The following is a 12793-nucleotide window of genomic DNA, read 5'->3' as shown; positions in this document are numbered from 1 at the left end:
TTCATGAGAGATTAGGTTGTTAGTGACTAGTAGCAATGATAGCATCTGCCCCATGATAGCTCAGTTGGTAGGGAATGAGACTCTTAATCTCAGGGTAATGGGTTTAAGCCCCACATTGGACAAACGATTCCTGCACTGTAGGGGGTTGGACTAGATGACCCTCGTGGTCCCTTCCGACTCTACAATTCTATGATTCTGTGGTTGGCCACTGTGAGACCAGGATGCTAGACAAGATGGTCCTTTGGCCTGATCCAGCAGTGCTCTCCTTACATTCTTCCTAGCGTCAGAGCCCTTGTCCTTCCCATTCTCCCTCTCTCTCAAATTCAGCACAGTAATATCCAATCATGTATACTATAAATGGAGAAATAATGAGCACAGCACATACGACATTATATCATGCAGGCACATTATGAAAATTGACCAATTCTGTATGAAATTCATTAGTTATTTGATTTCCTGCTTGTGATTTTATATAATGTTAATTTTACCATGAATGCCACATTCCATTCTGCTTCTCTCCCCCCCCCCTCAAAAAAAAAAAAACATTTAGAAACATAAGGGACAGGTTATTAGTTTTTCCAATTGCAGGTTATTTTTTTAAATTTTGCAGCTGATAATAAAATAGTTCCATACCGGATTCTTTTAAAGTAATAGCTTTTCAATCATGTAAAATAACAGTTTTTTGGACTGTAAGGAATTAAGCGTGATCTGTTCCGTGTCTCTTAGAAATGAAAGCGAATACCCCAAAGGGGCGTAATGGAAAAACTCGAGCGCATCTTTGAGGCACGTAGGGGCAAATGATAGATGATATGTGTCGGGTTCAGAAGGAGAGACACAGGAGGGGGAGCAAATGGAGAGTGAGGAGGAGGAGTACGAGGGGGGCGCAGGCAGTGACAGTGGCCAGAGTTATTCCACAAGCCTCTCTAGCGAATCGGAGGACTCACAGAAGGGAGCGCCGGTGGCCAGAGCAAGGGAGATTCCAAGGGAGAAACCTCAAGAGGGAGGGGCCAGCGGGGAGTCTCTGAACAGCAGCTGGAGATCAGGGCCAGCGTCTCCACCAGAGCGCAGTGGGGAGGGGGAGTCCCAGGAGTCGGGACCAGTGTCCTCACCACCAGAGGGAGGAGAGGAGTCAGGTTTGGCAACACCCACATCAGGAAGCGGGGAAACGGTCAGAAGGAAAGTCACCGGCTGGGCGCGCGCGCCAAGTTCAAATGTACAGGAGCGCGGCACAGCGGGGAGCCCGGGAAGGGAGCCAGGTCCTAAAGCCCGCCGGAGGGAGGGGCAAGACTCAGGAGGCTCCGCGTCAGAGGAGTCCAGGAAGGAGGGAACCCCAGAGGGCAGAAGGACCCAACGCAGGAAAGAGCAGCGCAAGAGGTGGAGCCGGGCTAGAATCTTAAACTGGTGTGGGTGGAGCAGTGAGTCAGAGGGGACTTAGCCGGTCTAGCGTTAAGACGTGGGCCTGCGCGCCCAGAGCTTGGAAATGGAAACTAAACTTCAATAAAGACTTTTGTATATAATATCCACTGGGCGTTGGTCCTCTGTGAGCTGGGACCTAGCGGCAGTCCTGACAATATGAAAAATGGATGATCACATTTTATGGCTTTTTTTAAAGACATAGGTACAGCAGTGAGTGGCCAGTTTCCTGAGTGAAGCACGTTGGAAGGAGCTTTTAATCCCCACCTTGGTTGTGGTCTCAGTGAAAATCACACGCCTGTCAAGCAGCTAGTAGCTCTGAGAGGGAAGCATCACATCACAGAATTGCAGAGTTGGAAGGGACCCCCAGGGTCATCTAGTCCAACCCCCTGCAATGTGGGAGTCACAGCTAAAGAATTCCTAACAGATGGGTATTCAACCTCTGTGTTGTTGGTTGTTGGCATCCACCTGTCTCAGGAGTGCTCCTTTGTGAATGAAGTCAAACCGTTGGAGAGTTACAGCGCCTGCTGTGGCTGTAGAGAACGATACGGGAGAGACAAATTTTCTTGCAGCTGCAGCAGATGAAGGTGTCCGGTTGTGCTGTTGTGGGTGCACCATGTGTTCTTCCCCGCAGTCATTCCTCCTTTGGTCACTGCTGTGGATGCACCCCCTGACTGACTCTCTCCAGGCACTGTGGTTGTCTGCAAGGGAAGTTGCCAGCCTTGTGCAGACATCTCTTTAACGCATAGTTTGTCTGCCAACTAGCCTGGGACCCGAACCCAGCTCCTCATAGAGCACCTTCTTGGGTATCCTTCCATCTTCCTTTCTGTGTACATGACATCTCCAATGAACCAATTGGGACCCATGATGGCAGCATGGGAGGCTTTCATTGAAGTCTTGCTCTTGGGGTCTTACAGGCAAATTAATTGAGGATAAGGCTGCCAATGGCAACTAGCCACGACAAACATTTCTCCCTCCACTGTTCACTGTTGGAGACAGTATACAGTGGTACCCGGCTTACATATGCTTCAAGTTACATACGCTTCACCTTACAGACTCCGCTAACCCAGAAACAGTACCTCAGGTTAAGAACTTTGCTACAGCATGAGAACAGAAATCATGCTTCAGCGGCGCAGCAGCAGCGGGAGGCCCCATTAGCTAAAGTGGTCTTCAGGTTGAGAACAGTTTCAGGTTAAGAACGGACCTCCGGAACGAATTAAGTACTTAACCCGAGGTTCCACTGTACCTCTTGAATACCAGTTGCTGAGAATCAGAGGTGGGGATAGTTGTTGTGGGGCTCAGGTCTTGCTTTTGGGCTTTTGAGAATAGAATATGGGACCAGATGAACCTTTCACCTGATCCAGCTGCAGGGCTCCCCTTCTTGTGTTGCTCTTATAACACTCTTAACTTGTTTTCCACAGAGCTGCGCTCGTACGCTCAGACCTTGTTGGAGTTCCTGCGTCGGGCAGAGGAGTTTTTCCGCACTCAGGTTGACTTCTCGTTCTTCACACACTCCCTCCCCCAGTTCATGGAACAAGCTTACCACCACCTCAAGCACGCCAGGATTCCAGAGGTACTCCTTGGCCCATGTCTTGGGATCAAGACAGAATTTATGTAAGGGATCTTGTAGCTCGGGTTTCACTGGTCCTGTTGCACTCCAGAAGTTTGGACTACATAAACTATCAGTGCTGGCTGGAGCTGATGGGAACTGTGGTCCAAAACCTCTGGAGGGCTAGTGTTGAGGAAATAATGTAAAGGTAAAATAAAAGGTTTACCTTTACATTATTTCCTCAACACTAGCCCTCCAGAGGTTTTGGACCACAGTTCCCATCAGGTAAAAGTAAAGGTAAAATAAAAGGTGGACGCAGGTGGCGCTGTGGGTTAAAGCCTCAGCGCCTAGGACTTGTCGATCGAAAGGTCGGCGGTTCGAATCCCTGCGGCGGGGTGCGCTCCCGCTGCTCGGTCCCAGCGCCTGCCAACCTAGCAGTTCGAAAGCACCTCCGGGTGCAAGTAGATAAATAGGGACCGCTTACCAGCGGGAAGGTAAACGGCGTTTCCGTGTGCGGCTCTGGCTCGCCAGAGCAGCGATGTCACGCTGGCCACGTGACCCGGAAGTGTCTCCGGACAGCGCTGGCCCCTGGCCTCTTAAGTGAGATGGGCGCACAACCCCAGAGTCTGTCAAGACTGGCCCGTACGGGCAGGGGTACCTTTACCTTTACCTAAAATAAAAGGTAGGGACGCAGGTGGCGCTGTGGGTTCAACTACAGAACCTGGGGCTTGCCAATCAGAAGGTTGGCGGTTCGAATCCTCACAATGGGGTGAGCTCCCGTTGTTTGGTCCCAGCTCCTGCCAACCTAGTAGTTCGAAAGCACATCAAAGTGCAAGTAGATAAATAGGTACCGCTCCAGCGGGAAGGTAAACAGCGTTTCCGTGCGCTGCTCTGGTTTGCCAGAAGCGGCTTAGTCATGCTGGCCACATGACCCAGAAGCTGTACGCCGGCTCCCTTGGCCAGTAAAGCGAGATGAGCACCTCAACACCAGAGTCATCCACGACTGGATCTAATGGTCAGGGGTCCCTTTACCTTTACCTTTTTTAAAAAAGGTAAAGGACCCCTGTACAGTTAAGTCCAGTTAAAGTTGACTATGGGGTTGCGGTGCTCATCTCACTTTCAGGCCAAGGGAGCTGGTGTTTGTTCACAGACAGCTTTGCGGGTCATGTGGCCAGCGTGACTAAATCGCTTCTGGCACCATAATGGAAACCAGAGCGCACAGAAACACTGTTTACCTTCCCGCCACAACGGTATCTATTTATCTACTTGCACTTATCAACTTGCACTGGTGTGCTTTCTAACTGCTAGGTTGGCAGGAGCTGGGACTGAGCAACAGGAGCTCACTCCACCGCAGGGATTTGAACTACTGACCTTCTGATCAGCAAGCCCAAGAGGCACTGGTTTAGACCACAGTGCTACCCGTGTCCCTAGTGTTGAGGAAATATTGGGGTTCTGGCACACAGTTTCTCCCATTTCATCTCCTTGCCAACTTCCAGGTTATACAAAATCCCAGACAAAGATGTTTTGCTACATTGCAGAAGCCAAGCTGCAATGTCCATTGAAGTTCTAGGTCTTTAACAGCATGCATTTTTGTACAGCCAAATAAATTTATAGTTTCACCCCATCGTCTCTCTATTCCAGGAAATGCAGCCCCTGCTGAATTTCTGCCTTTATGTCCCTGTTCAAAGACTTTGTCAGGAGAAAATTTGCAATGCATCCTCTGCAGCAAATGGTCCTAGACCTGAGGAATGCCTGTTGCCCCATTTCCGCTGCTGTTAATCAACAGAGTTTCATCCTTATATTCACCTTGGTCCTAATGGCTTGTGAGAGCCTAGAGCTATCTCCACCTGCAACTGAAAACTACAGGAACACAGTTCCTGGCCCTATTTCTACCCAGGGACAGAGAGTACCATCAGAACACATTATGACTGTCTTACAGCTAAAGTCCCTAACCGTGCCGCAGCCACCATAGGTGGGGAAGGAGAGGGGGCACTTCTTCCCTACCCCAGACTGACACCCGCATTACCCCCAAGAGCAGGTTGCAGAGCCAGAGGCGGTCGTTGCCACAGGAGGTGGGCGAGAGAGCCTGCAGCCGGATGCCAGGAAAATGCAAAAACGAGAAGCCCAGACTTCGCCCAGGAGGTAAGGCGACACCTCTGTGTTTCTGTTCTCCTAGTGCCTTGCTTGTAGGCATAGTTGCATGGTGCTGGGTGCCAGAGTGGGAAGTGTATGTGTGTGTGTGTGTGTGTGTGTGTGTGTGAGAGAGAGAGAGAGAGAGAGAGAGAGAGAGAGCGCACGAGCGAGCGCACTCTCCCATTAGAGCAGCCAGGAAGGGAAGCTACTGAGTTCTTCTCTGGCTTGGATTGTAACTTTTGGGGACCATGATGCTCGCTGGGTAGAGCATTACAAATATCCAGGATACATTTTTTGAGGAGTAGGGAAATACAAAATTCACCAATATTAATCAGGGAACAATACTATAACTGCTGACCCTTCTGACCAGCAAGCCCAAGAAGTTCAGTGGTTTAGACCTGCTCCCTCATTTACTTTACTATAACCACAGAGAAAGATAAAGAGAGAGGCGGGAGAAAATCAGATTTGTTGATAGTTATTTACTTCACAGTCCTGTAAAAGAAATTGTTTAAAATCTCAAAGCGTTGGGGTTCTAGAGCTAATTGCAGTAAACGGGCATAGCAATTGTACTTTCGTATTGGCAAAGGGCAGTGAATGCAAGCAGAAACTCAGGTGGATTGTGCCCACCGGCCCACCTCTAATTCCATGTGTTTATGCAAACTCACATGAAGAGCCTACTATACATGTGCACACTGTGCATAGACTAAGTTCATGTGTGATCTGCTCCCTAGATAATATCCAGAGTGACAAAGGGCTTGGATCAACCCAGAAGCTTACTTGCAACTTCTTTTTTTGGCCCCAATAAAGGTGTTAAGCTGCTGTTCCTTTAGATTCTTACCATACTCTTCCTTTGATGTTAGAAAACCTTTCATTTCAAAGAGAGGTTGCATTGAAAGGCATAGGAGAGGGGTCAGGGAAGAGATCTTCAAAGCCAGGAGGTGAACCTGGCCAGACTTCTGAAATGTGCAGCCTCCTTCATTTTTACTCAGTGACGGTTCACGGAAACACACATATAGCTACAGAGAGAGGCAAAGAAGTAGGCGTCTGTAGGCAAGGGCTGTTCCGAACGCTCATCCTAGGGACCCCTCCAGGCAAGCTGTTTATTGAGAATTCATTGGTTTGCTTGCACAAAATTTGATGTGTTTAGAACCTAACACTCAGAGACACACCTGGGAGAGGAAGTACAAGCTGCATGGCAGGCTTGTGGGTGGGCGACTCAGGAGCAGAGGTGCTGGGATAGAGATGGGCTGAGCACCCTTTTCCTTACTGAGTCTCTCTTTGCAGGCCTCCTCGGTCCACCCTCCCCTCCTTTGCCTCGTTGTTCCAGGGCACGGGACCCAGTTTGGGCGACTGGGTGCAGGAGCTGAATGCCCTGGCCGAGGGCTCAAGAACCACAGCAGGCGGAGAGGAGCAGCTGTTCCTGCAGGTATGTGAATGGGTGGGGAAGAGAGAGACAAGATTGGAGCAGCACTCTGGCTGCAAAGGCAGACAGGAAGCTATAGAAAGAGGAGAGAGATATGGATCACAGTTTCAGTCAGCTTCGTGGCGTTACTCTCACTAGGCAGCAGGCCCAGGCCCTACCATAAAGCAAAGACAAGCAGTTGCTTCAGGCGGGAGCTGCTGGGTGTCAGCAACAACATCCCACCACTATTCCTCCTGAGGTCACCCACCCTGTCACCCACCCCCTAAATCAGTGGTTCTCAGAGTGGGGGTACAGCTCCCTGCAGGGTGATGAGATTGCCGGGGGGGGGTGCTAAGAGGCAAGGGGGCCGGGGGCACTGGAGGTGTAAATGACTATCAGAGTTTGAAAAGCTAGTATCACTCAATCAGGTCATCCATTCTGTTGAATTAATCAAACCAAATAGTTTTAACAGGGGTTTGATTGAATGCAATTAATTGTTACTGTTTTGAATTTTATTGTTATCTTCCTTAGTGGGTTGAAAGCAAACTTCTACTCTGTACAGTGGTACCTTGGGTTACAGACGCTTCAGGTTACAGAGTCCGCAAACCCAATAATAGTACCTCTGGTTAAGAACTTTGCTTCAGGATGAGAACAGAAATCTCACGGCAGCAGCAGGAGGCCCCATTAGCTAAAGTGGTGCTTCAGGTTAAGAACAGTTTCAGGTTAAAAATGGACCTCCAGAACAAATTAAGTTCTTAACCTGAGGTACCACTGTATAATGCTTTTTATAGGGTAGGAGACACTTGAGATGAAAGATTGGGAACCACTGCCCTAAGCTAACTGCCAGGGCTTGAAGTAAGAGCCGACTGCCAGCCAGCCAGTGAACAGTCACTTTCTGTTTGTGCAACAAGAGTGGGAAGAAGCCTCCTCGTCCTTTTCCCTGAGCAGCAAAGTATCTTGGCTTTTCTCCCAGGGGACCCACGGTTCATTTGCAGCTTTCTGCTCCTCCCCCAATATAAGTGAAAAGCACTTTGGTGCCATTAATGCATCAGTTTGACTTCACCCCTAGAGGCATACTCCATTGTCCCCCGTGACAGACAGATGCCAACAACAATAAAGCACTGGGGGAAGCTGCATTTAGGGCACTGACACAAATCGCCCCTGTGATGGCATCCAGATGGTTTTTGTGCAGCGTTTTACGTTGCTGAAAGACACAGAATATCGATCAGTGGTGCAGTGAAGCACCCCCTTGTTTCACAGCTAAGCCGACAAGGAACAGGCAGATTACATCACATTAGCAAGCATGGCTAAAGGTTAAACCAGAGGTCAGCAACCTTTTTCAGCCGTGGGCCTGTCCACTGTCCCTCAGACCTTGTGGTGTGCCGGACTATATTTTGGAGGGGAAAAAAAGAACAAATTTCTATGCCCCACAAATAACCCAGAGATGCATTTTAAATAAAAGGACACATTCTACTCATCTAAAAACACACTGATTCCCGGACCGTCTGCAGGCTGAATTTAGAAGGTGATTTAGCCCCTTGGCTAAACCGACCCTTTTATTTTGGGAGGAAATAAACCCCCCAGTCCCTTCCCAACGAAAAACATGCAAGCTTTGGAGCCCAGTAGAACTCTTCATCAGGATGGATATTCAGCAAAGCAGGGGAGTTAAAAATCTGGCTAGGGCTGCTGGGAGTTCAAAACATCCAGAGGACACCCAGTCTCTTTGTTCTCGAGGTCCTCCCATTATGTTCTTTCCAGTCATTCCTTGGCAGTTCTTCTGGTTTGGAACCGGTCAGCCATTTGACTTGCCAGGCCACTTGCCAGCCCCAAACAGACCTACCTATCGGCTCACTCTGAGCTATACCTCTGCCTTCTTTCCAAACACAGCAGGCAGATGGGGAGGTGAAGGAGCTGCAGGAACAAGGGTGGATCTTCCTTCAGCAGCTGCGAAGAGAACTGGGCCTTCAGGATGCTTCCCCCAAAGCTGAGACAGAGGAGGAAGACACCATTGCAGCCACCACCACTCCCCAAGGTCTTGCCTTGAATGGTATGGAATGGGCCATGGGGCAGGACCAGAAATGGGAAGGTGGGTGGGTGGCTTTGGGGCACTTGGAGGATGGTGTACCAGAGCGGTCAATCCCTAGAATGAATCAAGAAGCTTACATTAAGAGGCCAGATCTTTACTTCCCTGCAGGCCAACGTTGGCAGGTGGGCAGCACCACCAGTCGATCAATCTTCTGGTGCTATGATGGCCTGTGGTGGGGAAGGGTCTGCACCACTAGCGCATTCCTGGAGCGCCCAGCGGGATGGAACTCTCCGCTCACCAGCACATGGGCACCGTTTGGCCTGGAATGGCCCTGCTTTGTCCTATCCCATGGTCAGGGCTGTATACAACTTTGCAAGCCCACTTTCAAATGCTGGTTTTAACCCATAATCTCTTTCACAACTGGAGAACCCAGTTTTTTACAGAGCGGCTTGGATGGCTCCGTCAGAGCAGGAGACTCGTAATCTCAGTCTTGTGGGTTTGAGCCCCACATTGGGCAAAAGATCCCTGCATTGCAGGGGGTTGGACTAGATGACCCTCATGGTCCCTTCCAATTTTATGATTCAATTGAGCCTGCCTGGGCCTTCTGCATGCAAGGCATATGCTCTGACACTAAGCTGTGGGCCTTCCGTGAATTGCTCTGTGATGGCTTTTCATGCTTGGTTGTTTTTTAATCAGTTCACATAATAACTGGTGACTTTCATAGTTGGCATCTAACAAATAAAAGAATAGCAATGGTGATACCTATTCAGAATTCTACCCTGAGGAAACAGGGGAACCGCCATTGGCAGAATTTCTCCACTTCTCCCTATCTGCCCTCTTTCCCTTGTTTCCCCTCCCCAGCTGTCCCCCTTCCCCCCTTCCCCTGTGGTAATTAGGATTAAGGAAAAAAGACCCCCTTGCCCAACCTTCACCAACCTGGTGCCCTCCAACTGCTGGCTGATGGGGAAGAAGAGAGACGGGTTATGAGCAAAGCAAGGCAGGCTAGCTTTGTTCTGTGACTTTCCCCGTAGCTTCTCCCCAACTCTTAAACCTTCACTTTCCCATCTTGCTCTGTGGCAGACTCCCTGGCCAGCGAGGCCCACCCCCAGCGGGAAAAGCGCAGCCTTCGGAACGCGGGCCCCATTTGGGGAAAGGATGACACCTTCCCCCAAGGTAGGTTTGTCCAAGCTTCCTCAAAACAGAAGGAGGGGAGGGGCCTTGGGCAAAGGGGCGGAGCCTAACAGCATATGGGAGGGAACATCACCTGGTGGCTCTAAGGGCAAAGCCTGGCCGCTTAGTATGGAGCAAAGAGGCCACAGGTCCTCCTTTGCAGAGGAAAGTCCTCTATTTGATGGGCTGTCGGGAAGCCAGTCCTCTGTTTGAAGGGCTGTCCAGTCTAAGTCCAGTTTAAGAAGGTGAGCAATAGGGGCCTTGAAGTTGCCCATCAGCAGGTAACAGCGCTGGTTAGCAGACGGATCAGCCGCACAGCTCACCTGATCATAGTCTTCTCTACGGTGAGATATATTCCACAGGCAGCGACCAGTTTGTGCACGGCTTACTTTCTGAGGCAGCGGACGCTCACGTGAAATTTCATATAATCGGAACAGCCATTGAAAAAGCCTGCAAACACCCCATTCCACCCCTTTTGGTGACATTTTTGGTCCCTTTCAGGTTCGGTGTGATGCACGCATGCACGGTCTCACACATGTCAGACATGCCTAAAGCCGTCGCTGCCTGTATTTATTTTTAAGTTAGAGCAATTATTTCCAAATGTGCATGTGTAAACATAAATCAGCATGGACAAGTATTTCATAAGCTGCAAGGGAGCTATGGGCAGGGGCCTTGGGGCAGAGGAAGGATCCCCCCCAACTCCCCCTCTGCTTTGCTTTCCCGACGAAAATCATCCCCACCTGAAGCTGCCATTTGCCTTGGGAGGAAAGGTGCATCTCCAAAGCCCAGCAGACATCTCTCCAGCAAGAATATTCCCTTCTGCTCTGAAAGAATTTGCCTGTTCTCTCCCAAATCTTCTATCCACCTGCCTCCCATCCCTCTCCCCTTCAGTTCCTGCTGCAGGCTCCAGCTGCCGGGGCGTCAATGAATCTGCCCAGCAGGTCCGTTCCGTGCGTGAGATGCACCGCTGGATCCTTCAAGTCCCTGAGAGGGACCTCGCCATGACCTTCCAGGAGGTGAGGAATGAGAGGATCTGTCAATTGTGGTTTCTTTCCATTCTCATTTGTGCTCATCTTAAATTCAGATCTCCACATTCCCACATCAGTTTGCTGATCCCCCATACCGCCACAGTACACGTGAAAATTCACTAGGCTTTTTAGTGCAAATTATGCCTAATATGTACACATTTTTGCAAGACAGTTTTCCCTAATATAATGCAATATAATACAACGGTTGCCTTCCTCTGCACACATTCCAGCTTGTCAACATCCTTCTTAAATTGTGGCACCTGAAATTAGACACGGGACTCCAGGTATGGTCTGACCAAGGCAGAATAAAGCAGTACTATTATTTCCCTCAATCTGGACACTAGACTTCTGTAGAATACCATCAGCTGCATTTGATGCGTTGTTGCATCCTACACTGGAGGCCCAGCATAGCCACCCGGGCCAGTAGCCATTGATAGCCCTCCACTTCGGCCTTCATTGTCTTCGCCCCCCCCACTCGCTTCCTTTATGCTGCTGCCGCCATTGTTTTCTCGCTTTACGCCTCTTTGTCCTTTTCTCCAATCAGATCCTCGTGGATCTGGGCTCCAAGAACTCCAAGGGCCTATACAGGGCACGCGTCCAAGCCACCGTTGGACACAGATCCACCTCCTTCACCGGTCTTGTTGGCCTGGCCAGCGACTCTCTGTACCGCAGCATGCCTGGCCTCATTGCCCTCGCCCTGGAGAGCCTGAAGACCTAACCTGGCTGCTCCTGGCTGGGGCTGGACTAACAGGACGCCCTGCGAAACCAGAGGACAAAGGCACAGAGATGCCGCACACCCCTCAGTGAGGCCGCTGTCCTCCGGGTACCATGGCCTGGGAGTAAGGAAGTGTGGCGCAGGTCTGCTGATCTGCCCGGGCAGGGATGAGGGGCCTTTCCTAATCCAAGGGCCGCGTTGCTTCGTTGGGAACCTTCTGGGAGCCACATGCCAGCGGAAGGCAAGGACGGGCGGAAGGGAGCAGAGCCACAGACTCTCTACCTTTGTGCATCTGGCTGCATTCCAGCCAGACAAAAACCAGAAGTTTACACACACACACACACACACACTCCATCCTCCAGGCAAACTAGAACCATTGTCAGTGATAAAAGACACATCCCAGCCAGGTCAAAACATTCAAAGAGGGGCAGGGCTGGGGAGGACTGGGATGGAGAGGAGACATGGCTTAGGGGGAGGCCTGAAGGCAAGGGAGATGAGCCTCTCCAGGCCTCTTGGGTTCTTCATTGTACTAGTGTAAGGGCAGCTCGGAGCACAAGCTAGTCTCTCTCCGCACCAAACCACATTCTGATTTTCTTTTTCCATTTGCTTAAACTGGGCACTTTTATTCTGAAGAAAAAGCAGGCATGTGGCCCCAATACAGAACATGCTCCTGGCCCAGATCACAGCCCCTCACACCCAATTCCCTGCTGAAAAATCTGCCCCCTTCCAGGCTTCTGTTTACCCCGCAAGGCGCTGCTTGCAGGAAACAAATCCAGAGCAGACAAAATATCAGCTAGGTGATGATGATGGCAACTTTCAGGACCTGAAACCAGTTGAGGGGCAAGCCTCATTTGGGGGGGGGGGGGCAGTGTCATCTATTTGCGACTTTCTCTTCCAAATAAAAGCGGCAGGAGTAGAATGTGGAGGGACCCCCATTGTCTAAGAAAGTGTCTCTGGGGCTGAGAGTGGCCGAATAAAAGCCTTGCATTATGGGAAATATATTTATTTGTACAAAGGCTTGCTTTTGTAAAGAAATAAAATTATATTTTGTGGTATATCTTGTGGTGTGTGTTTTTTTAACCTTACAAAGTAACCGAAGCTTGGCAACTGGAAATCTTTCTCCCTCTCCTAAAAGAAAAGAGGAGGATAAGCATCCATATTCTCGCTCACCTGGTGAAGGCCAGATGCTTTGGCAGGGAGCATTAGCCCCTGCCAGCGAAGCCATCAGACTTCTGGTCCAGCGAGCTCTGTACTGTTTCCACTGGCTGGCAGCAGCTCTCTCTGGAGTTTCATTAATCGCAGAGTTCTCAGATTGAGTTAACTCATCATTAGCAAAAACAATATCCACAGTCTTCGT

The 12793-nt window shown here is 50.0% G+C and overlaps 1 protein-coding gene across 2 annotated transcripts in view; it reads left to right on the top strand.

The window, feature by feature from the left end:
* Window positions 1–12491, top strand: part of PRSS56 (serine protease 56) — a 30060-nt gene extending 17569 nt beyond the window's left edge. Inside the window, exons 11-17 of one of the 2 annotated variants that reach the window (XM_083739410.1) lie at window positions 2835–2986; window positions 5001–5104; window positions 6380–6521; window positions 8385–8544; window positions 9604–9696; window positions 10585–10709; window positions 11266–12491. In XM_083739410.1, the coding sequence (XP_083595536.1) occupies window positions 2835–2986; window positions 5001–5104; window positions 6380–6521; window positions 8385–8544; window positions 9604–9696; window positions 10585–10709; window positions 11266–11439 (950 nt within the window). In that variant the 3' untranslated portion in view covers window positions 11440–12491. The remainder of the gene's footprint in view (window positions 1–2834; window positions 2987–5000; window positions 5105–6379; window positions 6522–8384; window positions 8545–9603; window positions 9697–10584; window positions 10710–11265) is intronic. The other variant, XM_083739411.1, reaches the window with a different exon arrangement.
* Window positions 12492–12793: the final 302 nt, after the last annotated feature.

This window comes from Podarcis gaigeae (assembly GCF_964106915.1).
Source record: "Podarcis gaigeae genome assembly, chromosome: 5".
Lineage (NCBI taxonomy): Eukaryota > Metazoa > Chordata > Lepidosauria > Squamata > Lacertidae > Podarcis > Podarcis gaigeae.
The sequence above is the reverse complement of the archived record's forward strand: the minus strand, read 5'-3'. Positions and strand labels throughout refer to the sequence as shown.